This window comes from Miniopterus schreibersii (genome assembly GCF_964146895.1).
Source record: "Miniopterus schreibersii genome assembly, chromosome: 1".
Taxonomy (NCBI): domain Eukaryota; kingdom Metazoa; phylum Chordata; class Mammalia; order Chiroptera; family Miniopteridae; genus Miniopterus; species Miniopterus schreibersii.
The window spans coordinates 136,708,132-136,733,417 of NC_138101.1; the positions used below are offsets into that span (position 1 = coordinate 136,708,132).

The 25,286-nt window shown below is 39.1% G+C and overlaps 2 protein-coding genes across 5 annotated transcripts in view; both read left to right on the plus strand.

The window, feature by feature from the left end:
- Nucleotides 1-1,579: 1,579 nt before the first annotated feature.
- Nucleotides 1,580-2,392, plus strand: NOP10 (NOP10 ribonucleoprotein). Its single transcript, XM_081147588.1, has 2 exons — nucleotides 1,580-1,705; nucleotides 2,004-2,392. The coding sequence occupies exons 1-2, from the start codon at nucleotides 1,652-1,654 to the stop codon at nucleotides 2,142-2,144; spliced, it is 195 nt and encodes a 64-aa protein (XP_081003714.1). The 5' UTR covers nucleotides 1,580-1,651; the 3' UTR covers nucleotides 2,145-2,392.
- Nucleotides 2,393-6,142: 3,750 nt separating this feature from the next.
- Nucleotides 6,143-25,286, plus strand: part of SLC12A6 (solute carrier family 12 member 6) — an 81,235-nt gene continuing 62,091 nt past the window's right edge. The window contains exon 1 of one of the 4 annotated variants that reach the window (XM_081143158.1): nucleotides 6,143-7,780. In XM_081143158.1, coding sequence (XP_080999284.1) covers nucleotides 7,510-7,780 — 271 coding nt within the window. In that variant the 5' untranslated portion in view covers nucleotides 6,143-7,509. Of the gene's footprint in view, nucleotides 7,781-22,615; nucleotides 22,823-25,286 lie in introns of those variants that run through there. The other 3 variants (XR_013999211.1, XM_081143159.1, XM_081143160.1) reach the window with 3 other exon arrangements.

Consider the following 25,286-nt stretch of genomic DNA (forward strand, 5'->3'; position numbering starts at 1 on the left):
ATACAATTCTTCATTAATATATTTAGTTTTGTGCCCTTCAACCCCACCCAGTTCTGTAACTGACTTCCTATTTAATAGCAGGTTGTTATTCCACAGGGAATGGAATATCTGAAATTAGGATTGTCTGGAAAGATCCAAAGTGTTTGGCTGCTGTGTGCATATGATTTCCTCGGAAAGCTGCCCCGCAGTTCCTGAACAATCCACTACCAGTAGCTCGGCAGTCCACAGAAGGCTCAGCCTTAATCCTTGGCTGAAAAACTGGCATTCAGCCTAAAATATCAAGACCAAAAAGTCCTTTTGTGCGTTAAATTATTTTTGTTGTTTAAAAATTTTGTTAAATAATTAAAAATTTTTTTTTCTTATTTAAATTATTTTGTTGACACTACTGCAGATGCCCCCCCCCACGCTCCGTTTGCCCACCTCCATTGAGCCCCCACCCCACCCCCTTGGCCCTCACCACTCTATTGTCTGTGTCCATGGGCTATATATGCTCTATTATTATTATTATTATTGACAGTATTACAGGCGTCCCCAATTTCCCCCCCCACCTCCTCCCTTCACCCAGCCCCCACCCCACCCGAGGCCTTCACCACACTATTGGTTCTAAAGTGAAAGTATGCAAAACAGCATACAGCAATCTCCCTCCCACTCATTTCCTCTGGAACCCGAGTTCTTTGTCCCAAAGGAAACCATTATTATGTTTCTTGTGAATCCTTGCAGAAATATTTTATGTACTACAAGTACATATGTCTGTATCATTACATTTATATTCTTTTTAAAAAAAATCTTTCAGGTTTTTCTGGTTATAAAATTAATACATGTTCCAACGCTTTTGCGATTATAAATAATACTGCAACAATCATCTTTGCAATGTTACCTGAGTTCCAATTTTCATTTCTTTAAAATAGAGTCCTATAAGGAGAATTTCTACGTTCTTTAAAATACTCGAAATACCCCTAAGAGGGAGATCTTATTATGCTATTATTAGGTACTCACCACTATAAGAAAGAGCGCTGAATTTGTGGTAGAGACCTGAGTTTGAATCTTGGTTCGACCACTAAAACATACTTCACCAGTTCCATAAAATAACCTCACGCTCTCTTTGTGGTACATAATATTGAATACCCATCATGCACTCTTACCGCCAATACTTTAAAATAGGGCTGGGGAACCGGATGTAAAAGAGGGGGGGAAAGAAAACTTTCTTTCTTCCCTAAGGTAAAGGGGTTCTGGATCCTGGAGCCCTTTGTTTTTCCAGGCACTAGAAACCCACTGCCCATGAAATGGGTGTGCATCTTGCGATAAAGACAGGATTCTATTCACTAACGTTCACCCCATGTCCATCTCTATCCCCCTGTAACACCTAGCAATGTTTGGCACACAATGGGCACATTTCACGTGTCTTAAAAAGCCTAAAAGGTTGCAACTGGGCGCCAATGGCTCCAAGGTTGCAACTTGGTTGCAACTAGGCCAAGTCCTGCACTAGTGCGCCGCCTCCTGCCCAGCTGGAGAAAGGCCTAAAAAAGACTACATTTCCCGGCTTCCCTTGAGAACTATTTCCGGCTATCCCGGAAGGACATTGACGAACACGTGAGGCCCTCTGTTAGGCTGAGCTGCGCACGGAATTGGAAGCTCCTGCTTCAGCGAAATCATGTTTCTCCAGTATTACCTCAATGAACAGGGAGAACGGGTCTATACCCTGAAGGTGAGTGGGGGGAAGGCTGTACATGGGCTTGGCGAGAATTGTAGGTGGGAGGAGAGGTTGAGACCAGCCGCCGAGTCGCCTAGCTGGGTGAGGGGAACTGGAAAGCCCAGAAGCCGGGCGTGGTGGAAGCTGGAGTGTGTGACTGCTTATCTGACCGCCGCGCCTCCTGTCTTCCTCTTGACCCTTTTTCGCGCTTCCCCTTCCCCATCCCAACCTCCAAGTTTCTCACGACGCCAGTGATTGAGTTTTCGCACCACTTCGGTACTGAGATTATGTCCTGTCTTTCTTCCTCGAGCAGAAGTTTGATCCTCTAGGACAACAGACCTGCTCGGCCCATCCTGCTCGGTTCTCCCCAGACGACAAATACTCTCGACACCGAATCACCATCAAGAAACGTTTCAAGGTGCTGATGACCCAGCAGCCGCGCCCTGTACTCTGAGGGTCCCTTAAATTCCATGTCTCTCCTGCCACCTGCTACCCCTTTCTGAGACTTTACGAAACCAAGCTTTTCAGCCTGTGAGCCTTGAAACCTTCTCACCACCCTTGCTCTGTGGAATCCGGTGTCATCAGTACTTTGGAACATGCTTGTGCGAAGCAGTCATGGTAGCATCCCCTTAAAGGGAACAAGTTTGAATCTTCTTTTCATATTTTGAGCCACTGCCAGGTTATTAAAATAATTTGAAAGAGCTCTTATTTTACATGTTGTGTAAAGGAAAGGGTGGTTTAGAAACAAAAAACAAAAAAAACGAGGAAGATGAGAGGGAAGAGTAACCCAGGGGTACACCTGGAAGAAAATCTTAAGTAACTGCCATAGCTGGAGTAGTGCTGTACTTTTAGTGATAGGAGGGTGTTGGTGAACGGAAGGAAAGGTTGAGAAAGACTCTCACATAATTGTATGCATTCACTAAGCAATAACCCTGCAGTCATGTAATTTCTTGCCTCTTGCAATGACATTTTGACTCAAAATGGAAGAGTTGCTTGACAAATAATAGCCATATTATATGTAGAGGGAAGTTAGTGAATTGGAAGTCAAGAGACCAGGATTCTCCTCTATTTGTATAACTTTAAGTCATTTAACCTATTTAGCCCCATTTTGTCATCATTTCTAAGTTTTCTTCCAACTCTAAAACTGATTGGGTTCAGTGTTGGACCTTAATATATCTACTGTATTGTCCAGCTATTGTGAATGGGGATGCCTTTATGCATATTTACTGCCCCTCGGGTAATATTCCCAGGATTTTAGTTCTCTTCATCAAGGAATTGCCCTCTTACATATACCTAACTTTATATTCTGTCTGGCAGCTAGCTGCCATGTGGAACTACATGGATCTTAATTTAAAAGATGAGATATGAGAGATTCAAGCAGGGATTTTGTTGTTTTTCAAGCTACTATTGGGGGTTAATAACAAAAAAACCCTGGGAGATTTCTGAGTTTTGGAGCAGCTGTCATGGGGCAACCATAAAAATTTTAATCCAATTACTTTATATTACACGGAAGATGAGGCAAAATATTGTAAATGGTCATTCAAAAAATGCTATCTTGCTTTTTTGTCTCCCTCTCTCTGTCAAGTTAATCCACTCGTTTCCCAATCTCGTTTGTGGCTTTTGACATTGGATTTGAATATTTGCTTAGTGCCACAGAAAAACTGCTTTGTGGAGATTGTGTTCTAATTATGCAATATTTTTCTATTGCATCAAAATTGTAGACTCCAGAAGCAGATGTAACTTAAATCAGTGCAAATTTGATTTATGGTTTCTCTTGGAATCTGATGTCTGAGCATCCCAGCAGAGAAGACTAACGAGAAAAAAAATCTAAACTTGGGTCATAGTTAATGGAAGACATGACTTCATGACTTTCAAATCAATTACTTTAACTTATAGGAATAGTGAAATAAAATACTTGTCTCCTGTCGAGCAATTTTTTATTTCTTAGCCTATCCTCTTACAGGGTTCTTAGCAATGCATCTGATGGATTTTAAAGAGTTATCCTGTCATATTAAGGGGATAATGATTGAAGAAATGTTAGAAATTCTGCAAATGGCTAGAAAAAAGAATCTGCTATGGAAGTTTCTTAAGCGCCAAAGTCAGTTAATGAAATCTCACATTTTTTTAGATGTTGACTGTAATTCTATCTTTATAATTTACCCCATCACCCCCCTCCCAGCCCCACTTCCTCGGTGCTATGTTCTGTGTAGACTGAACTGATAAGACTTTGACCTGGAAATATTCTGAATTGAAACAGTAGAAAGACAAACTGACTTGAATGTACCAAGGACTTTTTGCTTAAGACATCCCCTAGGTATTAACATCTGAGACATGCTTAGAAACAAAAGAGTCTTAACAGATTTAGTATATTGGTAGTAGGTAGTATATACGTATGTAAGTGAATGAAAATACTCTGTGGTAGAAAACAAAATTGGATGTAGTAGAACTCCAGCGTTTCTAAAGGGAAAGTCTCTGAGATTTGAATGAACAGCGTATCTGCCTGAGAAAAAACGGATGCCTCAGGTAGGTCAATTTCTTGCTTCTTGAAGTTAGAATCAATAGGCCAAGCTTCATAAAAGCATCTAGCTTTGAGGAGGTTTACATTTTTAAGTGGGAATTGTTTCACATTTTGTTACCTGGATCTTTTTTTCAGACTTTGGACTTTGTCATTTATTAAAGGGAAATTCCTGGCTCAGGTCTTACTACAGTTCTGATCTGTTGCTAAGGATGATGCTTAAACATTTCCACTTGTGTAGAGGAAGGGCAAAGGCAAAGCTAGGGCCCAGATTGTTAAATTTAAATGTCTTGATCAAAGCTACAAGAAATAACTTTCAAACAAAACATTGATGAGCCAAAATATGTTGAACACCTCTATTCGTGTATTAAACATGCTAAAAACATTCTCATGGCAGTAGTAGGAAAAACATTGGGAATGGAGTCAAGAGAAATTACCTTCAAGTCTAAAAAAATTTTTTTTTTAATCCTCAGCCGAGGGTATTTTTTTCCACTGCTTTTCAGAGAGAGTGAAAGGGGGGGAGAGAGAGGTAGAGAGAAACATCAATGTGAGAGACATCGATTTGTTGCCTTCGGAATGTGTCCCTACCAGGTCCAGCAATTGAGCTGAGGTACATGCCCTTGGCTGGAATCAAACCCGAAATCCTTCAGTCCGTGGGCTGACAATCTAACCACTGAGCAAAACTGGCTAGGGCCAGGTCTAAAACTAAAGGTGTTTTTGTTAATGGAATGTTCAGTCTGACTAGAAAGTGAATATAGCAATTTTTTCAGCTTTATTGAGGTATAAATAGTTGACAGACTACATATTTAAGATGTACAACATGATTTTAATAGATGTATACATTGTGAAAGGCATAGCACAAAGATAGGAAAAGGAAAAATGTAACAAAGTGCATAAATTCAAGGAGACAATGCAGTGATTTTCAACTTTTTTTAATCTCATGGCACACATAAACTACTAGAACTCTGGCACACCAAAAATATATATATTTTGCCAATCTGACAAAAAATAGGTATAATTTTGATACATTCACACTGGATGGCTATTGTTTTGTTGGGTGTTTTGACACTAAGGGAAAAGAGGTTAGTGCCCCCGACCAAATTGTAAGGTAGTGTATGTTTTAAAAATTACTGCAGCATACCAGTTGAAAATCACTGACACAATGCTTTAGACCTCTACATAAAAATTCCACTAAGGGAAGGGTCATACCTAGACACGTGGTATTTGGAATGTTTGTGATTTTTTAAAAGAAATAATGAATTTTCAGGGACGCTCTTATTAAAGGGGAATTTTGAAGTCCTCAGGACAAGGGGAAATCACTGACACAATGCTTTAGAATAGACTTCTATATAAAAATTCCATTAAGGCCCTGGCCGGTTGCTCGATGGTTAGAGCACGGGCCCTGCGGCCGCGAGTTGGATTCCTGCCAAGGGCATCTCCCTCCGTTTCCGCCTCCAGCCCTGGTGGGGAGGTAGGGGGAGGGGAGGCAGCCAATCCATGGGTCTCTCGCTCATCGATGTTTCTCTCCCTTCTACTCCCTGAAAAGAAATGGGAAAATATCCTCAGGTGAGGATAATAAATAAAAATTCCATTAAGGGAAGGGTCATGATATTAGGCACATGATATTAGGTGGTTTGTGATTTTTTTTAATCATAAGTTTTCGGGGACACTTACTAAAGAGGGTGGGTTTTTTTGAGGTTCTGAGGACAAGCGGCAGGGCCTGCTCCCTGAGGTACCTCCAGACTGGGTAGGGGCAAGAACGCAGGACCAAGAAGGAAGAGGATTTGCTAAGTGCGCGTAGCTTTGGTCCAAACGCACGACTACAATTCCCGTGGGGCTCAGGGCCTCCGACGGGGCCCCGCCCCTCGCCCGCCGGACTCGCCGCTACTCCAGCGAGCGCATGCGCGCTTGCAGCTCCGTCCGCCTGCGGGCCGCGCAGACTGGGCGGGGCTCCCGGAGTTTGCGGGACCGTTCCGCCCTCCGACCGTTCCCCCGCTTCTCTTCGGACCGTTAACCTCGAATGAGGAACAAGGCGGGAGGGAAGGGAGGGGCTGCGGCTGCGCCAGTACAGCCCGCTGGACCCGGGGCCGGGAGCGGCGAGGTCACGTAACTGCAGCTCCAGCGTCTGGCCGGCCCCCCCGGCAGCGCGAGCCCTCCGCCTCCGGGCGCGCTGCGGCTCGGAAACAGTTACCGGCTTGTAAACAACAGCTGCGCGCGCATCCCCTGTCAGCTGGCGCCGGGATCCCACACCTGCGACCTCCTTCAGTCATCGCCGCCCCCTCCTGCTCGGCCAGCCAGCACCAGCTTGCGAGGCTGCCTCCTCTTCTGCTGGGACTCGAAGGAAAAACGGCGAGGGGCTGACCTGCGCCAGGGACCTGGTAGGAGAGAAAGCGTCTCCCTGCGAAGAGGTGGCCTGTCCTGTTACACGCAGGAGAAACCTAGCGGGCGGACCGTGGGCTCGATGGACTAGCAAGGACCTGCTACGATCCTGAGCTGCAGTCCGAGGTGTCTCGATCCGCTAGCCTCTCTTCCCAGATCCCAGGGACCTTTCTGCCAGAAGAGCGGGTGGGCCACCCCCGCAGACCTCTGAGAGGCAGGAATCCGCTCTGCCCCTGCATCCTCCTCTGCTCACCCTTCTCTCCTCATTCTCCGTCCTAGTGTGGGATATTTTTCCCGTTATGCATGCGCACCTCTCCCACCAGACCCAAGTGGATTATCGGCCTCAAAAACCTCGGGTGGCTCTACTGCACACACCTCCTCCCAGCCAGACCTGTGGGGTATTCACCTGATATACAACAGGTGGCCGGTGTACACCGTTTTGCAATCTCTCTGCTATATTTGCATCATAAGGGTGGGCCTGTGCGCGCTTGGCTCAACTAAAACCGTGAGACTTTTACCAGATAAAGAACTAACTACCTCGGTCGAAACCTGGGGGTCGAAGGGAGAAAGCCTTCACCTGCTTCTCTAAGATCATGGCACTGAGCCCGCAGCCCTGGATCAGAAGACATAGTTAGATAGCTCTTCATTCTGAAGGAACAAAGTTACACGAGACTGGCATCGTTTTGTCTTTTTTTTTTTTTTTTTTCCTTAAATATTTTTCAGCTACTGGTAGTGCACTTTCTAGGTCAGTCTGCTTGAATTCTGAGTATAAAGATTCTTATTTGGGTCTCTGTGTGGTGTAAATCAAGGTAATTGAGATTTTTTTAAGTTATCTTTTCTATTTTTGTGATCAAAAGCAGCTAGCTAGGAGGAAGGATTTTGCGGGTTTTTCTGTTTTGCCCTTATAAAGGAGGAAAAAAGAAAAATGCATCCTCCAGAAACCACCACCAAGATGGCTTCAGTTCGGTTCATGGTGACACCAACAAAGATTGATGATATTCCGGGTTTGTCAGACACCAGCCCAGACCTCAGCTCCCGGTCCAGTTCCCGAGTAAGATTTAGCTCCCGGGAGAGTGTGCCTGAAACGAGCCGTAGTGAGCCTATGAGTGAGATGTCTGGAGCCACCACTTCACTGGCCACGGTGGCACTGGATCCAGCCAGTGACCGGACTTCTAACCCCCAAGACGTTACTGACGGTAAGTAGAAACACAGATGACAGGATTCTTTCCTTACTGGCTTATTTACCAAGGATAACTGTTTTCTGGGAGATCGTTTTTCTGATATATATACAGTAATCAGGAACCTCTTTTTGAGATTCTTAGGAACCCTTTGAAATAATGGTTAGCATAGTGGTTCTCTGCAGTAGTAATTTGGCCTGTGGGAAGATACATGGCAAGAAGAAAAGTAGATGTACGTTTTGACTTCCTTATTTTTGTCTCCTTAGAATTGAAATGCGTATTTTGGTTAAGGATGAATGGCAAAGAATTTAATAGATTTTCAGCACAGAGAATACTAAATTGTAAAATGTAGCGGAGAGCTAAGTTTTGGGGCTCTAACTTCTACAGTCTGTTTTTAAGGCTACTTTACAAGGAGTAGTTATTGATCACATTAGTTATTGGCTTTTCTACAAAGACTTGAGATATTGTATCACAAAGTTCTTCATATATTTTTTACAGAGACAGTAGTTCAAGCAGCTAAACTCACTCTGGGTGAGGCTGGGTAGATTTAGCGTGCTATCTTGTTGAATATAGAAATCCTAAAGACGCTTTTAGGGCCTGATTCCCACATAATTTTTTGACTTTGAACTTTAAGTGAAATGTATTGAGTATTGAGCCTTTGTAGTGAGAAAGCACACAAGCCACTTCTAACTTAGATTGACCACTGCAGACTTTTAGCTTCCTGAACCAGTTTGTGTTGGCTAGCTTGGATGTTTTCATTGGATTTAGTGGGAAGAAGTGATGAAGAGAGAAATGAATGGAGAGATCATAACATTTTTAGGATTCTAAAGTTTGAGAACTACTATATTGCTTTATGTATTTAGTTTTATATTTTTATATATTTAGTTCTATATTCTAACTAATGTAGATATGACTGGTAGTGAAAATTTCTTGTAAGAATCTTAGACTCTGAAAATGATATTCTACCCAAATTTGAAAACCATAGCTTCAACCACTAACTTGTAAAAGCAAGTCTGCCTTAACCATTTTCTAGTGTCAGAAAATGTTGTTCCTCCTTACCTAAAGGTTGCAGGAAACCAGAATGATTTTAGTTCCTTATTTCTGTTTGTACTGTTAAATGTCTGGAGACAAGGTAGATTTGGTAAAGCTTATAGTCCTAGAATTATCCTCAACTAATCATTTATTTAATGGAGATATTACAGGTTGGTTCCTGGACTTATTTTCAACTTGACACACTTTACACTGTGTACCACAGTATTAAAATTATATTATGAAATAAAAAATAATTCCTTTCTTCCAAACTAACTCTAAAGTATAGTTTTAGTTACTTATCATATGGTATTGAGGTGGTAAGATTACCAGGTAAAGACTATATTGGTGCTAATTTTTTTATTGCTGTAATTGTCATTAGGTAATTTATAGTTAAGTATTGTTAGGCTTGTGGCTTTTCTGTTATGGAATTGTATTTGTATTTTGTTTTAAAAAGTGGGTTTGTTTCTATAATGTGTTAGCTTTCCAGAACAGGATTCTTGCCCAGGCTACTATCTTACCTGTAAGCATTCTTTACAGTCCAGAGTGCTATCGTTTTATACTATAAGGGGAAAACTGAGGACATGCCTAGGTGAAATGTTGTGTAGGTGGGTACAGAAGTTAAAACTTGGCTCTGTAGCACATTCCTTAATGTTTAAATACGCTCTGGTACCAGATGATAGGGAAATTAACTGTCCAGCCATTGGATCATACTTTCCCCCATATTCTGAGGAAACTAGTTTTCTACTTTCCCAATAACCTACTTTTTCCCTTTTTTGTTTTTAATTCTTATGATGACTATCATCCTCTGATATATTTTTCGCACCATTAAAGGGAACTGGTTAGAAATATAATTATTTCACCTTTGGCTTCATAATGCCTTGTTAGCCATAGATCTTCAAAGGACGCTGTTGTCAAGAATATCAAGGGCATATTAAGCTACACTTTTCTCTGGGCTGGAGTTAGTATAGGAAAACTACTTCCTTTTCTACAATTAATCTTTAAGCTCATAGTGTATTTCAGATTGTTTTTGCTATTTTAATATTTAGAATTCTGATTTTTTTTTTTTTTTGGCCCTTTCTCCATATCCTTCTATGATTGTGATACTGGTATGATTCTTAATCCTTTCCACACAATTCCCATGCCTTCCATGTTTCTTCTTGTAGAGAAGCTTACCACCCTAAGTTTGTTTTCTTATTATATACCTTTTACTCACATTACATTGCACAACCAAGGTGGAGGTGACACATGAAGTTTTAAATACTTATTTTTGTGTTTTAATTTTTTTCTACTGTTGGCCTTTTGAAAGTAGATAATTATCTTTCTGCTATCGAAGTATTTGTTCTCCTTTCATTGTATCAGGGTTCCATTAGAAGTTATGGGACTGGCCGGTTGGTAAATAAAATCAAGACTCAGCGTTGTATTTGCTTATGCATGAAGAATGTCTTAAAGATACAGAAGGAACTGTTGAGAGTGGATATCTCTGGAGAGTTTGAAAATAGAATGGAGAGTGGGAATTTTTCTTTATCTAAACAATTTAGAGGGACATGTACAATTTTATTTTTTTTAATCCTCACCCGAGGATATTTTTTTCCGTTGCTTTTCAGAGAGAGTGGGAGGGGCGGGGGGAGAGAGAGAAAGAGAAAGAGAGAGAAACATAGATGTGAGAGAGACATATTGACTGGTTACCTCCACATGTGCCCCGACCAGGGCAGGGATTGAGCCTACAACCAAGGTACGTGCCCTTGGCCGGAATCGAACCTGGGACCCTTCAGTCCGCAGGCTGGCGCTCTAACCACTGCGCAAATCCAGCTAGGGCAACATGTACAATTTTTTATATTAAGAGTGTATCACTTTTATAATAAAATTTTTAGTATTTATTTATGTATTTATTTATTTTATATATATCTATGATTTCAGAGAGAGGAAGAAAGAGAAACATCAGTGACAAGAGAGTCATTGATTGGCTGCCTCCTGCACGCCCCCTACTGGGGATCAAGCCCGCAACCCCGCGCTGGTGCCTTTATCCGGAATCTAACCACAACCTCCTGGTTCATAGGTCGATGCTCAACCACTAAGCCATGCTGGGCGAGCTGCATCAGTAGTTTTTAAAAGCTCTTCAGCTTGTTCTCATATAAAGCCATAGCTCAAAAGAGAAGAATGATTAATGCTACATGCATTGGAAGAACTTTCCCACCTGAGCTGGGCTTTGAAGGATGAGCAGAAGTTCACCAAGTAGATAAAGCACAGCAGGTTTTTCCTTAAAATCAGTAGGTCTTTTTTTAAAAAAAAAATTTCTCAAAAATTGCTTTTTAGATAGAGAGGAAGGGGGAGAAAAAGAAAGAAGCATTGATGTGATAGTACAACACAGATGGGCTGCCCCCTGTACACCCCCAAAGGTTGCACAGGACGACGCCTATGCCTAACCAACAGAGCCACACCAGCCAGGGCAAATGTCAGTAGGTCTTATAAAATGTTAATTTGTACTTGGAATCATTACATTACAAATGGACATTTAGCCTATTCAGCAGATCCACCAATTCTTTGTCATCAGTAGGTCTCATCAGTGTGTCATGCTAGGGTTGAACAAGAATAATGTTTGCCCTAGCCGGTTGCTCAGTGGTTAGAGCATCTGCCGGTGGACTGAAGGGTCCTGGGTTCAATGCCGGACCTTGGGTGTGGACTCGATCCTGGGCCCCATTCGGCCCGTGCCGGAGGCAGCCAGGCAGTGTGTCTCTCTCACATCTGTGTTTCTCTCTCTCCCCCGCCCTTCCACTCACTCTGAAAAAGCAATGGAAAAAATATCCTTGGGTGAGGATTAAAAAAGCATAATAATAATGTATGACTGAGAAACTTCAGAAGCTTTTTTTTTATAAGAACATGTTTCAAAGTATTAAGCACTTTTTAAATACTTTTCAAAAAAACTTCTGTTTTTTTGCCTCAAACCAAAATAAGTGAGTTACAGTGTATTGCCAATCTCAGGTGATCATTACCCTTCTTTTAAAAATACTTTTTTTTTTTTTGGTTAATCCTCACCTGAGGATATTTTTTTCCACTGATTTTTTTTAGAGAGAGTAGAAGGGAGGGAGGAGGAAGGAGGGAGGGAGAGAAAGAGAGAGAGATAGAAACTTTGATGTGAGAGAGATACATCGATTGATTGCCTCCCACTTGCACCCCCACCTGGGGCCCAGGATTGAACCTGCAACCCAGGTACATGCCCTTGACCAGGAATCAAACCCTCAACCCTTTGGTGTGTGGGCCGGTGCTCTAACCACTGAGCGACACCGGCCAGGGCTAAATATACTTTAATATTATATGGTTATTGAATACAATCCATTTCACTTTGGCAATCTAATAGTGAGCTAGAACATTGTATATAGAGAGTAGTACGATGGATAGTTTTATAAAAATACATGGATTTGGTACCTTCTTAGCTCACCTGATGGCATCCTCTGATAGTTATTTGTTTGTTTTTTAAGAGTTTTCAGTATCACTTTATTTCAGTTATAAACCACAGCTGTTATCCCCTGTTCTCCATACTCCATAGCCAATGATTAAACTTTATAATACGCTATTTTGTACCACAAGAAGCAATCAGCCAAATCTAGAATGTGGGAAATTTTATTGAATAACTAGATCCTTCAACAAATAAAAATCATGGAGTGGAGGAAAAGTTATAACAAGGGAGGGAAAGCTGTTACAGATAAAAAGCGTATCAACCAAATGCAATGTGTGAACTTCATTTAGATCCTCATGTGAACAAAACAACTGTAAAAAGACACTTTGAGATAATCAGGGAAATGTGACCATGTACTTGGTATTAAATGATACTAAGGAATTATTGTGAATTTTCTTACTTAAATTTATGACTTTGTGGAATGTAAAGCCCTTATCTATGGAGTTTCATATTGAACTATTTACAGATGAAATAAAATGTACTTACCCCCTTCCCCCAAAAAAGTTGAGGAGAGAGAGACAAAACAAGATTGACAAACGTTTATAAATGTGTTGAATTTGCCCGGCTGGGCGTGGCTCAACGGTTGAGCATCGACCTAGGATCCAGGCGATCAGGGTTTGATTCCTGGTCAGGGCACATGCATGGGTTGCGGGCTAGCCGATCAGTGACTCTCATCACTGATGTTTCTATCTCTGTCTCTCCCTCTCCTTTCCTCTCTCTGAAATCAATAAAGATATATGTAACAAATAAATAAATTTGTTGAATTGGATTCAAAGGTACATGAGGATGCATTTTACTGTCCTCTATGCTTTTATGTGTATTTAAAAACATCTATAATAAAAATTTTCAAAAGGTTGAGCTGCAGTTAAGCTGCTTTAATAGAAAGGCTTTTCTTTTATAGAAGTCTGTCATAGAATGCTCTAGATAATTCGATTAAATATCAGTGATTGGTAAAGTGGTGTTTTACCAATACATACTCAGATACATTTTACTTTTGAACAATTTTAAGCCACCATTAAATCATTGGTGGAATTTAGAGTTAACAAAATTTCAGAATCAAGTCAATATTGTATGTTAGTCAACCTGAGAGGCTATGCAAAACTTTTTGTCTGTCTTAACTGAATAAGGGCTGAAGCTTTTTATATTTTTCCTCCTAAAATTGAGGGTTTTTTTGTAGTTGAAAAGTACAGAAATAGAAAACAAAAGCTGTATTAAGTTATAAGGAAATGATAGGTGTGTTTAGGTCTTAATTCTAACTTTGGGTTGTTGTTTTTTTCTTTTTAAAATTTCCTGTTATTTTAGCTCAGCTGGGTTTCAGTCTCCGGTTTTCTTGCTAAATTAAACAGTGACAACTTCTGTTTTGCGTTTTTATTACTGCATTGCTGAGCCTTATTACATTTTTAATGGCCTTGAGAAATTCATGCACGGTACTCGATAGCATTCATCTGTTTACAGTTGGAACCATTTACTAGATAGCTTTAATTCTCAGCAAAGTGGCACCTGAATTTCCTCCATTTTACCAGTTGAGTCTGCTTTTACTTTGGGGTAAGGGTATTCACTTTTCATATTGCTAGTTTAAAAAAAGAAAACACTAATAATTAACCATTTTTGTATACACGTGTACATTTTCAATTTGAGGATCTATGAGAAATTGAATGCAGTTGAAATACATCTTTATTCTATATTGAGAGTATTAGCATCTAGCTTTTTAAAAAGTACCTAGAAATAATACTTATTTTCACAGTTGGTTAATTTATATCCTAAAATGCATGTAAAAATTATGTTTTGTTGATTTATTGTTTCTACTTTAGCAGTGTGCTATTTCCAAATAAAATTTTAATAATAGGAAAGAGAAAGCATTCTTTCCTATCAGATGAAGTTAATTCTTTCCTTTCCTGAAAAATCATCAGTTTTGATATTTTTTCATTTTAAAAAAGTCATTTTCTTCTGAGCTTGGATGGGATTTCTTATCCAGGAGAAAACTGAAGCTGATATGGTTAAGTAAGCTGCTCAAGGTCTTACAAGTAGTACATCAAAGAATAGTGATTTGAACCCAGGTGTGTGTGATTCTAATACATTGTTCTTGTCATTACACTTTCTCTACTATGCTAACAGTGGTTGGCTCTGTTGAAACATGTATTAAGCCTCAGTTGTATAGTACAGTAAAGGAAGCATAAAAGAAATGCAATTTTTATGTTCTGTGTCCATTTTTGCAATTATTTTGTCTGGCATTGGGAGCATTAAAAGAAATAGTCACAGTGGGTGGTGTAGTTAATAAAATGACATGTTTCCCAAGTAACTTAAGGTTCTGTGTTTCTAAAAGGAAATCTTTCCAAACTGTGTATTTTACTGTTTTTTAACACAAATGATGTGCAAATCCTAGGGCAGTGTAGTAGTGCTGAATTACCTGAAGAGTTGTTGTTTTAGTTACATTTGTCCATCTCTCCTAAAGTTAATGAATATTCATATTTTGACCCAAGTCTCAGTAGATCTATTTTTAAACGGAGTTTTGTTGCAGGGGAGGGAGGAAGTAATAACTTATAAGGAACTTTTTCTTCTATGAGGTGAAAATTAACCAGGACATTTTGTTTTGAATTGTGTTTTCATTTTCCTTTTTTGGAAATATGTCCTAAGTTTTGGCAATATATGGCTTAATATCAGTTTTATATTCTATACACTGTTTATAGTATTGACTAGAATCCCATCTAGAAAGTATTTCATAATAAAAGAATGAAATGTCACACATCAGAAATGAAATAACTGCCCATGCTACCTCTTCGGTTGGTGATTCTTGGGTTCTATCATACCTGGACTATAATGACATAAGGCTGAAAGAAATAGACAGCCTTATATAGGGAGTAACAATATTGTTTTAAAAAAAAAGGTAACAGTGGAAACTGAGGGCTCTGAGTACTCAGTTGCTTTTGCTAATGCCTTCGTATTTGGGTCAGCAGCCAAAATGACTGACTTAGCTATCAAATTAAAGTAGTTGCCCATCAAGTGTACTACTGTGTTCTTTCCTCTGGTGAAGACTCACAACTTTAGGCCCCTGAAGAAGTAACTGGATGAGGTGATGGTGTGTTGTGCTCTCCAGGTTCCTTCTATGCTTACACTGTTTGTACAGAGTCCTGGTTTTATATTGCATTTAGTATCTCCTTAATTGGACAACAAGACCATGAGTTCCTTGAGGGTGGGAACAGTGTCTTGTTCTCTTTTGCATTCCTATTTCCTGGCACATAGTGGGCACTCAAATATATATTGAATAAATACGTGATTCCTTCAGCCTCTGTAAAGCATGAGATTTTCCTGATGTTTGATTTGGAGAACTCTTTGTCTTCCTTCTCTACAATATTATGAATCCATCAGAAAATAATGTTGTTGTTTTTATGAACAGTATTATCTTTCAGTTATTAGCCCCCAAGTGCATTATACTATATTCGTTACTGATTCCATTTTATAAAAATTCATTTTCATAGGCAGTGTTATGTAATTTTGAGATGTAGAAGTTTTAAGTCCTTGCTAGCCATGGTAGTTGATCCTCACCAAAATAATTGACTAATTTATTCAGTTCTTTCTATAATTATCTACATAGTAAGGTAAAATTCAGAATTTGTGGCCATTTTGATATTTTGAATATTTATTGTTGCAGTATCTGAGGGAGAAGAAGGGTTTGCTGAATATGGTAAATATGGAAAATGTGTACTTAAGAATGAGAGTCAGGCCCTAGCCGGTTTGTCTCAGTGGTTCAAGCGTCGGAGCAAGGACTGAAGGGTCTCAGGTTCGATTCTGGTCTAGGGCACATACCTCGGCTGCAGGCTCAATCCCCGGCCCCAGTTGGGGCAAGTTTGGGAGGCAACCAATCGACGTGTCTCTTTCACATCGTTGTTTCTCTCTCTCTCCCACTCTCTCTGAAAAGCAGTGGAAAAACTATCCTCACATGAGGGTTAAAAAAAAAAAAGCAAAGAATGAGAGCCAGTATTTTTCAGGCTCCAGCTATAGTGCTAAACTTAAATAGTGAACTGTTACACATCCTCAGTAAAATGTTTACAATATTCTCTAACACAGAGCTATTCAGAGTGTATGCAGACAGTGCTGGTCCATCAGCTGTTTGTTACCTATTTGTAAGGTGATAAGCTCAGAAATTGAGAGGTTTTTTAAAAAAATATATTTTTATTGATTTTTAGAGAGAGAGGAAAAGAGAGGGAGAGAGGGAAACATTGATGTCATTGATGGGCTGCCTCCTGTATGCTCCCTACCAGGGATCGACTGAAAACCGGGCATGTGCCCTGACCCAAATCCAACTGGCAACCTTTCAGTGCTCAGGACAACACCCAGCCAACAGAGCTATACTGGCTGGGGCAGAAATTGATAGTTCTTAAGGAACTTGTATAGCAGTTTAATAGAGCAATTTTATGTCTGTTGAATCTAATAATAAAAATTGAAACTTACATTTTGTATATTTTTATTTCATTTTCTAGTAATTGTTCCTTATTTTTTTACAAAATTTTTAGCCCACAATAAATTGGAAATTTAAAGAAAAATAGTCTTTTACCAGAGATAATTTGTAAGCACTGTTCTAAAATAATGGTTCACAGCCTTTCGTATATTTGCCTAACCTGAATGATACCATGTTCAAGGGGGTGTGAGGTAGTGTTTCCCTACCAAGGGCCCTTTGAAGCGAGAGTATCTGAATGGGGTGGGGCAGTGGGTTAGTCTTTCATGCAAGTCTGATATTTTTCTTAAGAATCTCTGCTCTAGCACATATAATCTCTTTCCTCTCTCCATGTAACTCCATATCTGAAGTTAGATGTTTTAAAGAATTCAGGTCTTTTTCCCCTCAAACACATCTCTCTCAATAGGACGAATTATTAGATTGATCACTGTAAAGATTTATAGAATAAAGAGTATGAAGAGTTTACGACTGAGGATAAAACATGATTAACCTTTTTAGCTCAGAGTTCTTCATAAACTTACCTCGATCAAGAAAATTAAAAATGCCCAGTCGGAGTGCCTTGGTGATTTAGCGTCAACCTATGAACCAGGAGGGCATGGTTCAGTTCCTTGTCAGGGTACATGCCTGGGTTTCGGGCTCCATCCCCAGTGGGGGGCAGCAGGAGGCCGCTGATCAATGACTCTCTTATCACTGATGCGTCTATCTCTCTCTCTTCCTCTCTCTCTGAAATCAATTTAAAAAATTTTTTAAAATAGAAAGAAAATTAAAATATAATGTAGTTAGTTTCTACTTGTATTTAGTTGCCACTGGCAGTTGCAACGATTCAGTGAGAATGTCCACCCTAAATATTTTGCAATAATAACATTAGAAGCAACTGCTTGGAAGTAGATTCCACTTTCTTTATTACTTCTTGTAAAAATAGCATTTCTAATAAACTGAATGTCGTAAGCACAAAACTATTACTATTAACTGGTTATAATTTTAAAGATTAAGTGTGGCTAGATGTCAATAGTGGATAAAACTCTCTGAGTGGTGTCTTCAAACAATAGGAGCTTAGGAGAGGTTCATAAGGTTTGAATCTGTTTCTAAATCAAATCCATTGTTCTTTACTCAGCACTCCCACTGAACTTGTGTATGTGCATGTGTATGCATGCACATATGCACACTTAAATTACTGGCATAAAAATTTGTCTTATGTGCACGAGAGATGGAAGGAGAATTCTGTGAAAAGGTGTGGACAGATAAGATGAATTAAATCTACATTGTGCGTGCTCATGAAATTTAGTCTGTTCTATTTTATACATCTCCAGCTTTTTACTAGCATGCTGGTATATACTTTTGATCAAGCCTTAATTGCATTTTTTATTTAAAAAAAAGAATGTTACTGGACATGTTACTAAAATCTCAACATCATATCTACAAGATGCTCTGAAGAATGGTAAAATTCATGTATTCAAAATGTATGTGGCTTTTTAATTTCAGGGATTTTGCTCACTGATCACTTATTATAGTTTTCTTGCATCACAGATCCGTTTTTGGCATGAATTATTAGTTTCTTTTTCAGAATCATTTCAGCAGTGAGATTGTTTGGTTCTAGATTATTTGTATAGCTTTTGTACAACACAGTTCTCAGAGGAAATACATGATTTGCTCTAAAATTGATTTTTCATAATATAGTATAATAATGTATTATAATATGATAGAGAATTCTTATGTTGAAAAATAATTTTCCAGTCCAGCCTGCATAGATCAGTGGTTGAGTGTCAACCCATGAACCAAGGAGATCATGGGTTGATTCTAGGTCAGCACACATGCCCACGTTGTAGGCTTGATCCCCAGTAGAGGGCGTGCAGGAGGCAGCCAATCAATGACTCTCATCATTGATGTTTCTATCTCTCTCTCCCTTTCTCTCTGTGAAATCAATAAAAACATAATTTTTTTTTAAAAAAAGAAAAAAATAATTTTCCATTAACTTTCCATTAATTGTTTCAATCTTTTCACTAAATCTAACTTGTCTTTATTTAATAGGTGGGTTGAATAAAACAAAATGCTGGTTATCATGAGTTGTTAGCTGCGATTAAAAATAAGTAATTGGCCCAGCCGGGCGTGGCTCAGCGGTTGAGTGTCAACCTAGGATCCAGGCGATTGGGGTTCGATTCCCAGTCAGGGCACATGCCCGGGTTGCGGGCTCGAGGCAGCCAATCAGTGCCTCTCTCATCATTGATGTTTCTATCTCTGTCTCTCCTTCTCCTTTCCTCTCTCTGAAATCAATAAAAATATATTTTAAAAAAAAAAACAAAAAAACAAAAACAACAACATTCAGTTCTCTAAAATCAAAGTACTGGAAAAGCATTTTTTGCAACTGCCTAAATTTTATGTGAAACAGAATTTGACCCATAAGTGATGTGCTTTTATACTTAGATCCTAAGATCTTTAGATTTCAATTCATTGTATTATTTGCTAACATTTTATTATGAAAATATTCAAACATACAGAAAGTTTGAAAGAATTGTATGGTGAACACCCATATTCTTATCCTCCAGATTAACATTTTGCTACTTTGTTTTATTACATATTTATACCTTCCATTGATTCATCTACTTTAGAAGCATTTCAGTGAAAGTTGCAGACATCAGTGTGCTTCAGCCCCAAACACTCCAGTATGTGTATAATTAATGTATAATTTATAATGTGTAATGTTTTTGAGATTTATCCATGTTGTTGAATGTTATCAGTAGTTCATTTCTGTTTATTGTTGTCTGTTGTATGAATATACTACAGTTTCTTTATCCTGTGGACAGATACATGGGCTGTTTCCTGTTAGGATATTATGAATAAAGCTGCTATAAACATACTTGTTCAGATTTTTTAAATGAACATATGCTTTTATTTCTCTTGGGTAAATACTTAAAAGAGGAATTTCTGGGTCATAGGGTAGATGTATGTTTTAATTTATTAAAAACTGCCAGACTTTTCCAAAGTGATTGTACCATTTTACATTGCCACCAACATTTGCTCTACATCCTTACCAACAGTTTTAATTGTGATTTTAATGTGTATTTCCCTAATGGCCAGTAATGTAATGTTGGGCACTTTTTCAAGTGTTTATTAGCCATTTGTGTAACATCTTTTGTGAATTGTCTGTTTAAATCCTTTGCCCATTTTGTGTTGTTTTTTTATTTTTAAATTTTAATGTTTTTGTTAATCCTCACTGGAGGATATTTTTTCCATTGATGATGATGATTATTACTTCAGAAAGGGTGGAAGGGAGGGGTGAGGGAGAGAGAGAAAGAGAGAGGAGGGAGAGAAACATCATGTGAGAGAGACACATTGATTGGTGTGGGATCGAACCTGCAACCCAGGTACGTGCCCTTGACTGGGAATCAAACCCGCGACCCTCGGGTGCGTAGGCCAACACTTCAACTACTGAGCCATTCAGGTCTTTTTGTTACTGAGTTGTAGGGCATTTCTGTATGTTCTAGATACAAGTCCTTTGTATATTTTCTCCCAGTCTGTGACTTACCTATTCATTTTCACAATGGTGTCTGTCAGTTCATTGTATCTTTTTAAACATTTTATTATAAAAGCTTTCAGATATACAAAAAGTTTAAAAACTTTTATAGTAAATATCCATACACCCACCACCCAGCGACTGTCATTAACATTTTATTGTACTTGTCCTATCACATATCTATCCATCTTCTTACCTGTACAATTCAAGGTAAATTGCAGGCATCAGTTAACTTCTCCCACATACTTCAAAATACATATTATTAGTTAGAATTCAGTAGTAGTTTGCAGATTTTTTTTTCTTTTGAGGTAAAGCTTTTTATACAATGAAATACACACACTTTAAATGAACATTGGCTGAGCTTTGACAAATTCATACACCCGTGAAACTCTAAACTCTATCAAGATGTAGAATATTACCATCACTCGGGAAGTTCTCTCATGCCCCATCCCAGTTAATCACCTTCATCTCCCCAGAGGCAACCATTATCCTGGTTTCTCTGTACCATAATTTAGTTTTGCCTGTTCTAAAACCTCATATCAGTGGATTCAAATATTGTGTACTCTTGTTTATGACTTCTTTTACATAGCATAATGTTTTTGAGTTTCATCCATATTGTTGCATGTATCACTGATTGATTCCTTTTTAGAACTGAATAGTAATTCTTTGCGTGCACATATCATATCATAGTTTACCCATTCTGTGAATGTACACCTGGGTTGTTTCCAGTTTTGGGCTATTAGTAATAAACTCTTATGGACATTCTTGTACAAGTCTTTTTTGGGGAATATGTTTTCATTTGGGGGGTGAATACCTAGGAATGCAATTGAGGGTAAGTTATAGCGGAAAGTACCAGACCCTTCCCAAAGTGGGTGAACCAACTTACACCCTAGTAACAGTGTATGAAAGTTACTTTTGTTCCACATTCTCACCTAATTTAGTCTTACCAATTTTAGCCATCATGGTGGATTTATAATGATGCCTCATTGTGGTAGTTTATTGTACTTAAAATAGCTATTTCTTATATCCTACCCTCTATCTAACAACTCCTTATACAAAGCACTCAACATACCTCAGTTTTACCACTTTCCCCCCAAGTTTTTCTGTACTACTTTAACTTCGCCTTCAATTGTTTTTATGCCCCTGCACTTTCTTTTTCTTTCTTTTTTACCTATAGTCCACTCTAGGAGAGAACTATTTTTAAATTGCTGACCACTATGGTACCAAAGCATCAAGTTGATAAAGAAATTGCTCCTATCACAGATTAACAGGAATTTGTTACCTTCCTACTTGTTTAGTTTGGGGAACTTTTTAGAGGGGAGAGGTTTATAGGATAAAATTGTACATAGGCTTATATGCACAAGCTGTACACTGATTCTTAAACACAAGTCATTTTTTTCTGTCCATCAACTATAGATTAGCCATAATTCAACTCTTTATAAGATAAATATGAAAGGCAAGCTCCTATTGGAAATATGCAGTGGCACTAAAGTATTCAAGAATTTGGAACCCAGAATAAAATATTGAAATCTTCGACAATTTGGTAGTGTTTTAAGTTCCTTTGAATAAACTAGAATAGTTACCTGAGTTGTGTGGAAAAATCACCCAAGGTACAACACTACCACACCTGACTTAGTTTCTTTCAATTATTAAAATAGTTACCAAGACTCAACAGGTTAAACTTTTCTCTTTCCCATGTGTAGTAGTAATTCTCAGTCTTGGCTGCACCTTAGAACCATGGGGAGGAGGGTGCTTTTAAAAGTTTGTTGCCCGGGTTCTGCTAGAGAACAATTAAATCAGAATATCTAGGATGAGACCCAGGAGTCGGTAGCTTTAAAGTCTCCCCAGGTGATTCCTGTGTGCAGCCAAGATGACAAGCCAGCGCTATACAGGAACTCATAAAATTTAGGTTGAGCATGTGACTCCCCCCCCCCCCCCATGAAACAACAACTTGCCAACAAAGGTCTTAGAAGTTTTTAAGTTGGGGCTTCACCACTTAACAATCTCTGTGACTTTGGGCAAGTTCTCCAGCCTGTTGATTAAATGAGATCATAATGAAAACTTCCTAGTGCAATGAAGAGCACAAAGTCGGTCTTGAACAACGACTGATCTCCTTGGCTTTTAGAAGCGGTGTACGTCCGACTACCTGTGGCTGAGCTCGCCGCGGGCTGCAGTTCACGAATTCCGCCCGCTCGCCAGCTTTTGGCGGCTCCCAGAAAGGAAAGCAGCCCAAACAGCTCATGGGATTCTCGCGCTTAAAAACCATGAGCGAAGGGTGGGGTGCTAATCCTTTTAAGCGAGAGATAGAGGCGGTGGAAGGCGTGTCTCCCGCGCTCCCTGCCTAGGTGGCTGGTCACGTGAGCCCCGGCACTTCCCGGTCCCCGGCGCCGGGCTCCCTCGGGCGGCGGGCAGAGGCGGGCGCGCGGTGGGGTGGGCACGGCGGCTGGCAGGACGCTTAACGCCGAGAAAGCTCGGTTTCTGCGGCAATGCCGCACTTTACCGTGACGAAGGTAGAGGACACGGAGGAGGGCGCAGCCGCTCCAGCCCCCCAAGAGGGGGAGACCGGCTTAGCAGAAGTAAAAGCCCGGATCCAGCCCTCAGATGAGCCAGGTAAGCACTCACCTGGGAGCTCTCGGAGCTTACAGGGGTTTTCGTGAAGGAAATGGTAACATATATTCCAAATACCTCCTTCCCATGGAGAAAAAGGATAGTGGATGAAGTGTTTTTCAGTCAACTGTTTCACTCCCCTGTATATCTGATAACCTCTTTTCTCACATTCTGGTTTGTTTTCCCCACAATGCGTCCTGTGTTCCTTACCTACAGGTGAAATCGAATCGGTGGCAGGGTATGAAAGGAGTTTTCAAGCAAAAAGAAAGGCAACAGTAAAAGTCAATTCATGCAGAATTTAGAATTCACCTTTTGCGCAGACAGGTTAAATTATACCTGGGAAATTACATAGAGAGAGAACATGGTTGAGTAGTTTTGTACAATGGACTTTGCACTTGTGACTTCTCAAGTTATTTAGTATTTTGCCTCAATTTACCAGTTAAACAGTAACCTAATAGTGAACGGCCGACGAATTCTTTAATGAAAGAACAAAAGTACAATAGATTGTTATGGTGACTAGCATAGCATTGGGTTTAATAAATTTGATGAATGCAATAATCCCTATTATTTTCTTTTAATAGTAATAGTTACGCTTCCTGGGGGAATTGTGGTTTGGAATTTTTAAACAAGCAATTAAAAGCTTGGTTAATATTATAGTATTAAATATAGTCGTAGTTTGAAGCCCTGTTTTTTAAGTCTATAAATTTCATAAATTGTCAAAAACTTCTCTAGTGTATTAATGAAGGCTATGGGAATAAGTAATCTCAAAATTCCTTTTGTTTTTAACTTTTCTCTACAGCAGGTAACACGTCACAATTCCTTGCTGTAAACAGCTGTTTACTCTCTCCTGTCTAATCAAGGCTTCATGAATTTTTAAGAATCTTTAACTAAAGATAGGGACTATTAAAAACAAATATCCTTTTGTTAATTTTTTCCTTCTGAAGTGAGAGAATTTACTAGGGAAGATAAGAAAGAAAGTTTTATGGGAACTCTTTGTCTGCCGTGTTGTTTTCATTTTGCTAAATAGGGTGATAAGAAGCTGAAAGTTAAGTTTAACCTACTTTGAACTTGTACCTGATTTTCCCCAACCTTAGCGCAAAGAACTTAGGTTCTCTTTCGGAATTGTGTGTATTTGAAGCTGCACTTTCTTAGTTGCTTATGTTTGCTGCCCTTAAATTTTAATCTTTTTAGGTTTTTGTTCTTTGCTGTTGTCTTCATTAATTTTACAAAATGCAAACAAGTGAAATCTATCTGTACTTCATTTCATTTCTCATGGTTTCTTATGTCCTTTCTTCACCACCTCTTTTATTATTTTGTCTTTACTGGTTCCACAGCGTTTGAGGAAATTTGCTGTATTCGGATTAGAACAGTGTTAAAAATCACTTAATCTATTATTAGTCACCTAGAAAAGCTATAACATTTTTTTATAGCAACCAACTTTGTGGTAAATGACATTGCTAGGCCTAATTTATTTTCTTCCGTAGTAATTGTTTGGGACAAGGAAGACGTGAAAGATGTAAGTTGAATTTAATAGGCTTTTTATTGGCGTTTTCCATGACAGCCCAGAAAGTGTCCACTTGAATGAACTATTTGTTTGGTAAGTGAACAACTGATGGAAATGTTACCTGAATTGTATTTATCTTTATTGTAGGGTTAAATTAGAGGGGAAGAGGGAGGGAATATATATGGGAATAACCTAAAGTTTTGTTTTTTCACTTAGGAGTAGGATGTACTTGAGGATAGGTGGTGTTTTTGGAGTAGTTGCTTAAAATGCAACTTTTTCTTCTGAGCTACAGTAGCCTAACTTGATTGTGGGTCTGTTTGCAAGCACTTCTAACACCAGCCAGCTGTATAACAAGTTGTGTGTGTTTTTCATCGAGTGTTTCTTTCTATAATGAAAAATATGGAGAGAGAAATAGGTACTGTCATATAAATTGAACATATTTAAAAAGCAGATCATTCTTTAAATTTTAAAATGTGTTTTTTAAAAGATGAGATTTATTGAACTAGGTAGATAATTTGAGATAAAATATAAACTAATTTTAAAAAGAAATATGTTAATCCCTGCCATGCTAGTTGCTAGAGTACTAATATGTTAGAACCCTGCTTAATTTTGGTTTTGAAGGTAGAAGCAGAAACAAACATTCTTGACTGTTTTTCTCCCCAGTCATCTGTGCCTCATCCTATGTTTTCTAAGCAACTTGTCTACAGAAATAGCACGTATCACACTATGTGTTTATCACCTATTTACTTGTCTCTCCCACAGTAAATTGACTGTAGACTCTTTGAGGGTAGAGACTTTGTGGGATCATTTTTGTACCTCCAGGTCCAGGTGAATTGGACATATTAGGCCATAATAGGCAATTTAATGAGATTTCTTCACCGCCTTTTTTATTCACCAAACACATGTTTAGTGCAAATCTCATGCTAGGTGTTGTACGTTTTCCCTAAGGGGAAGTGTAAGTTC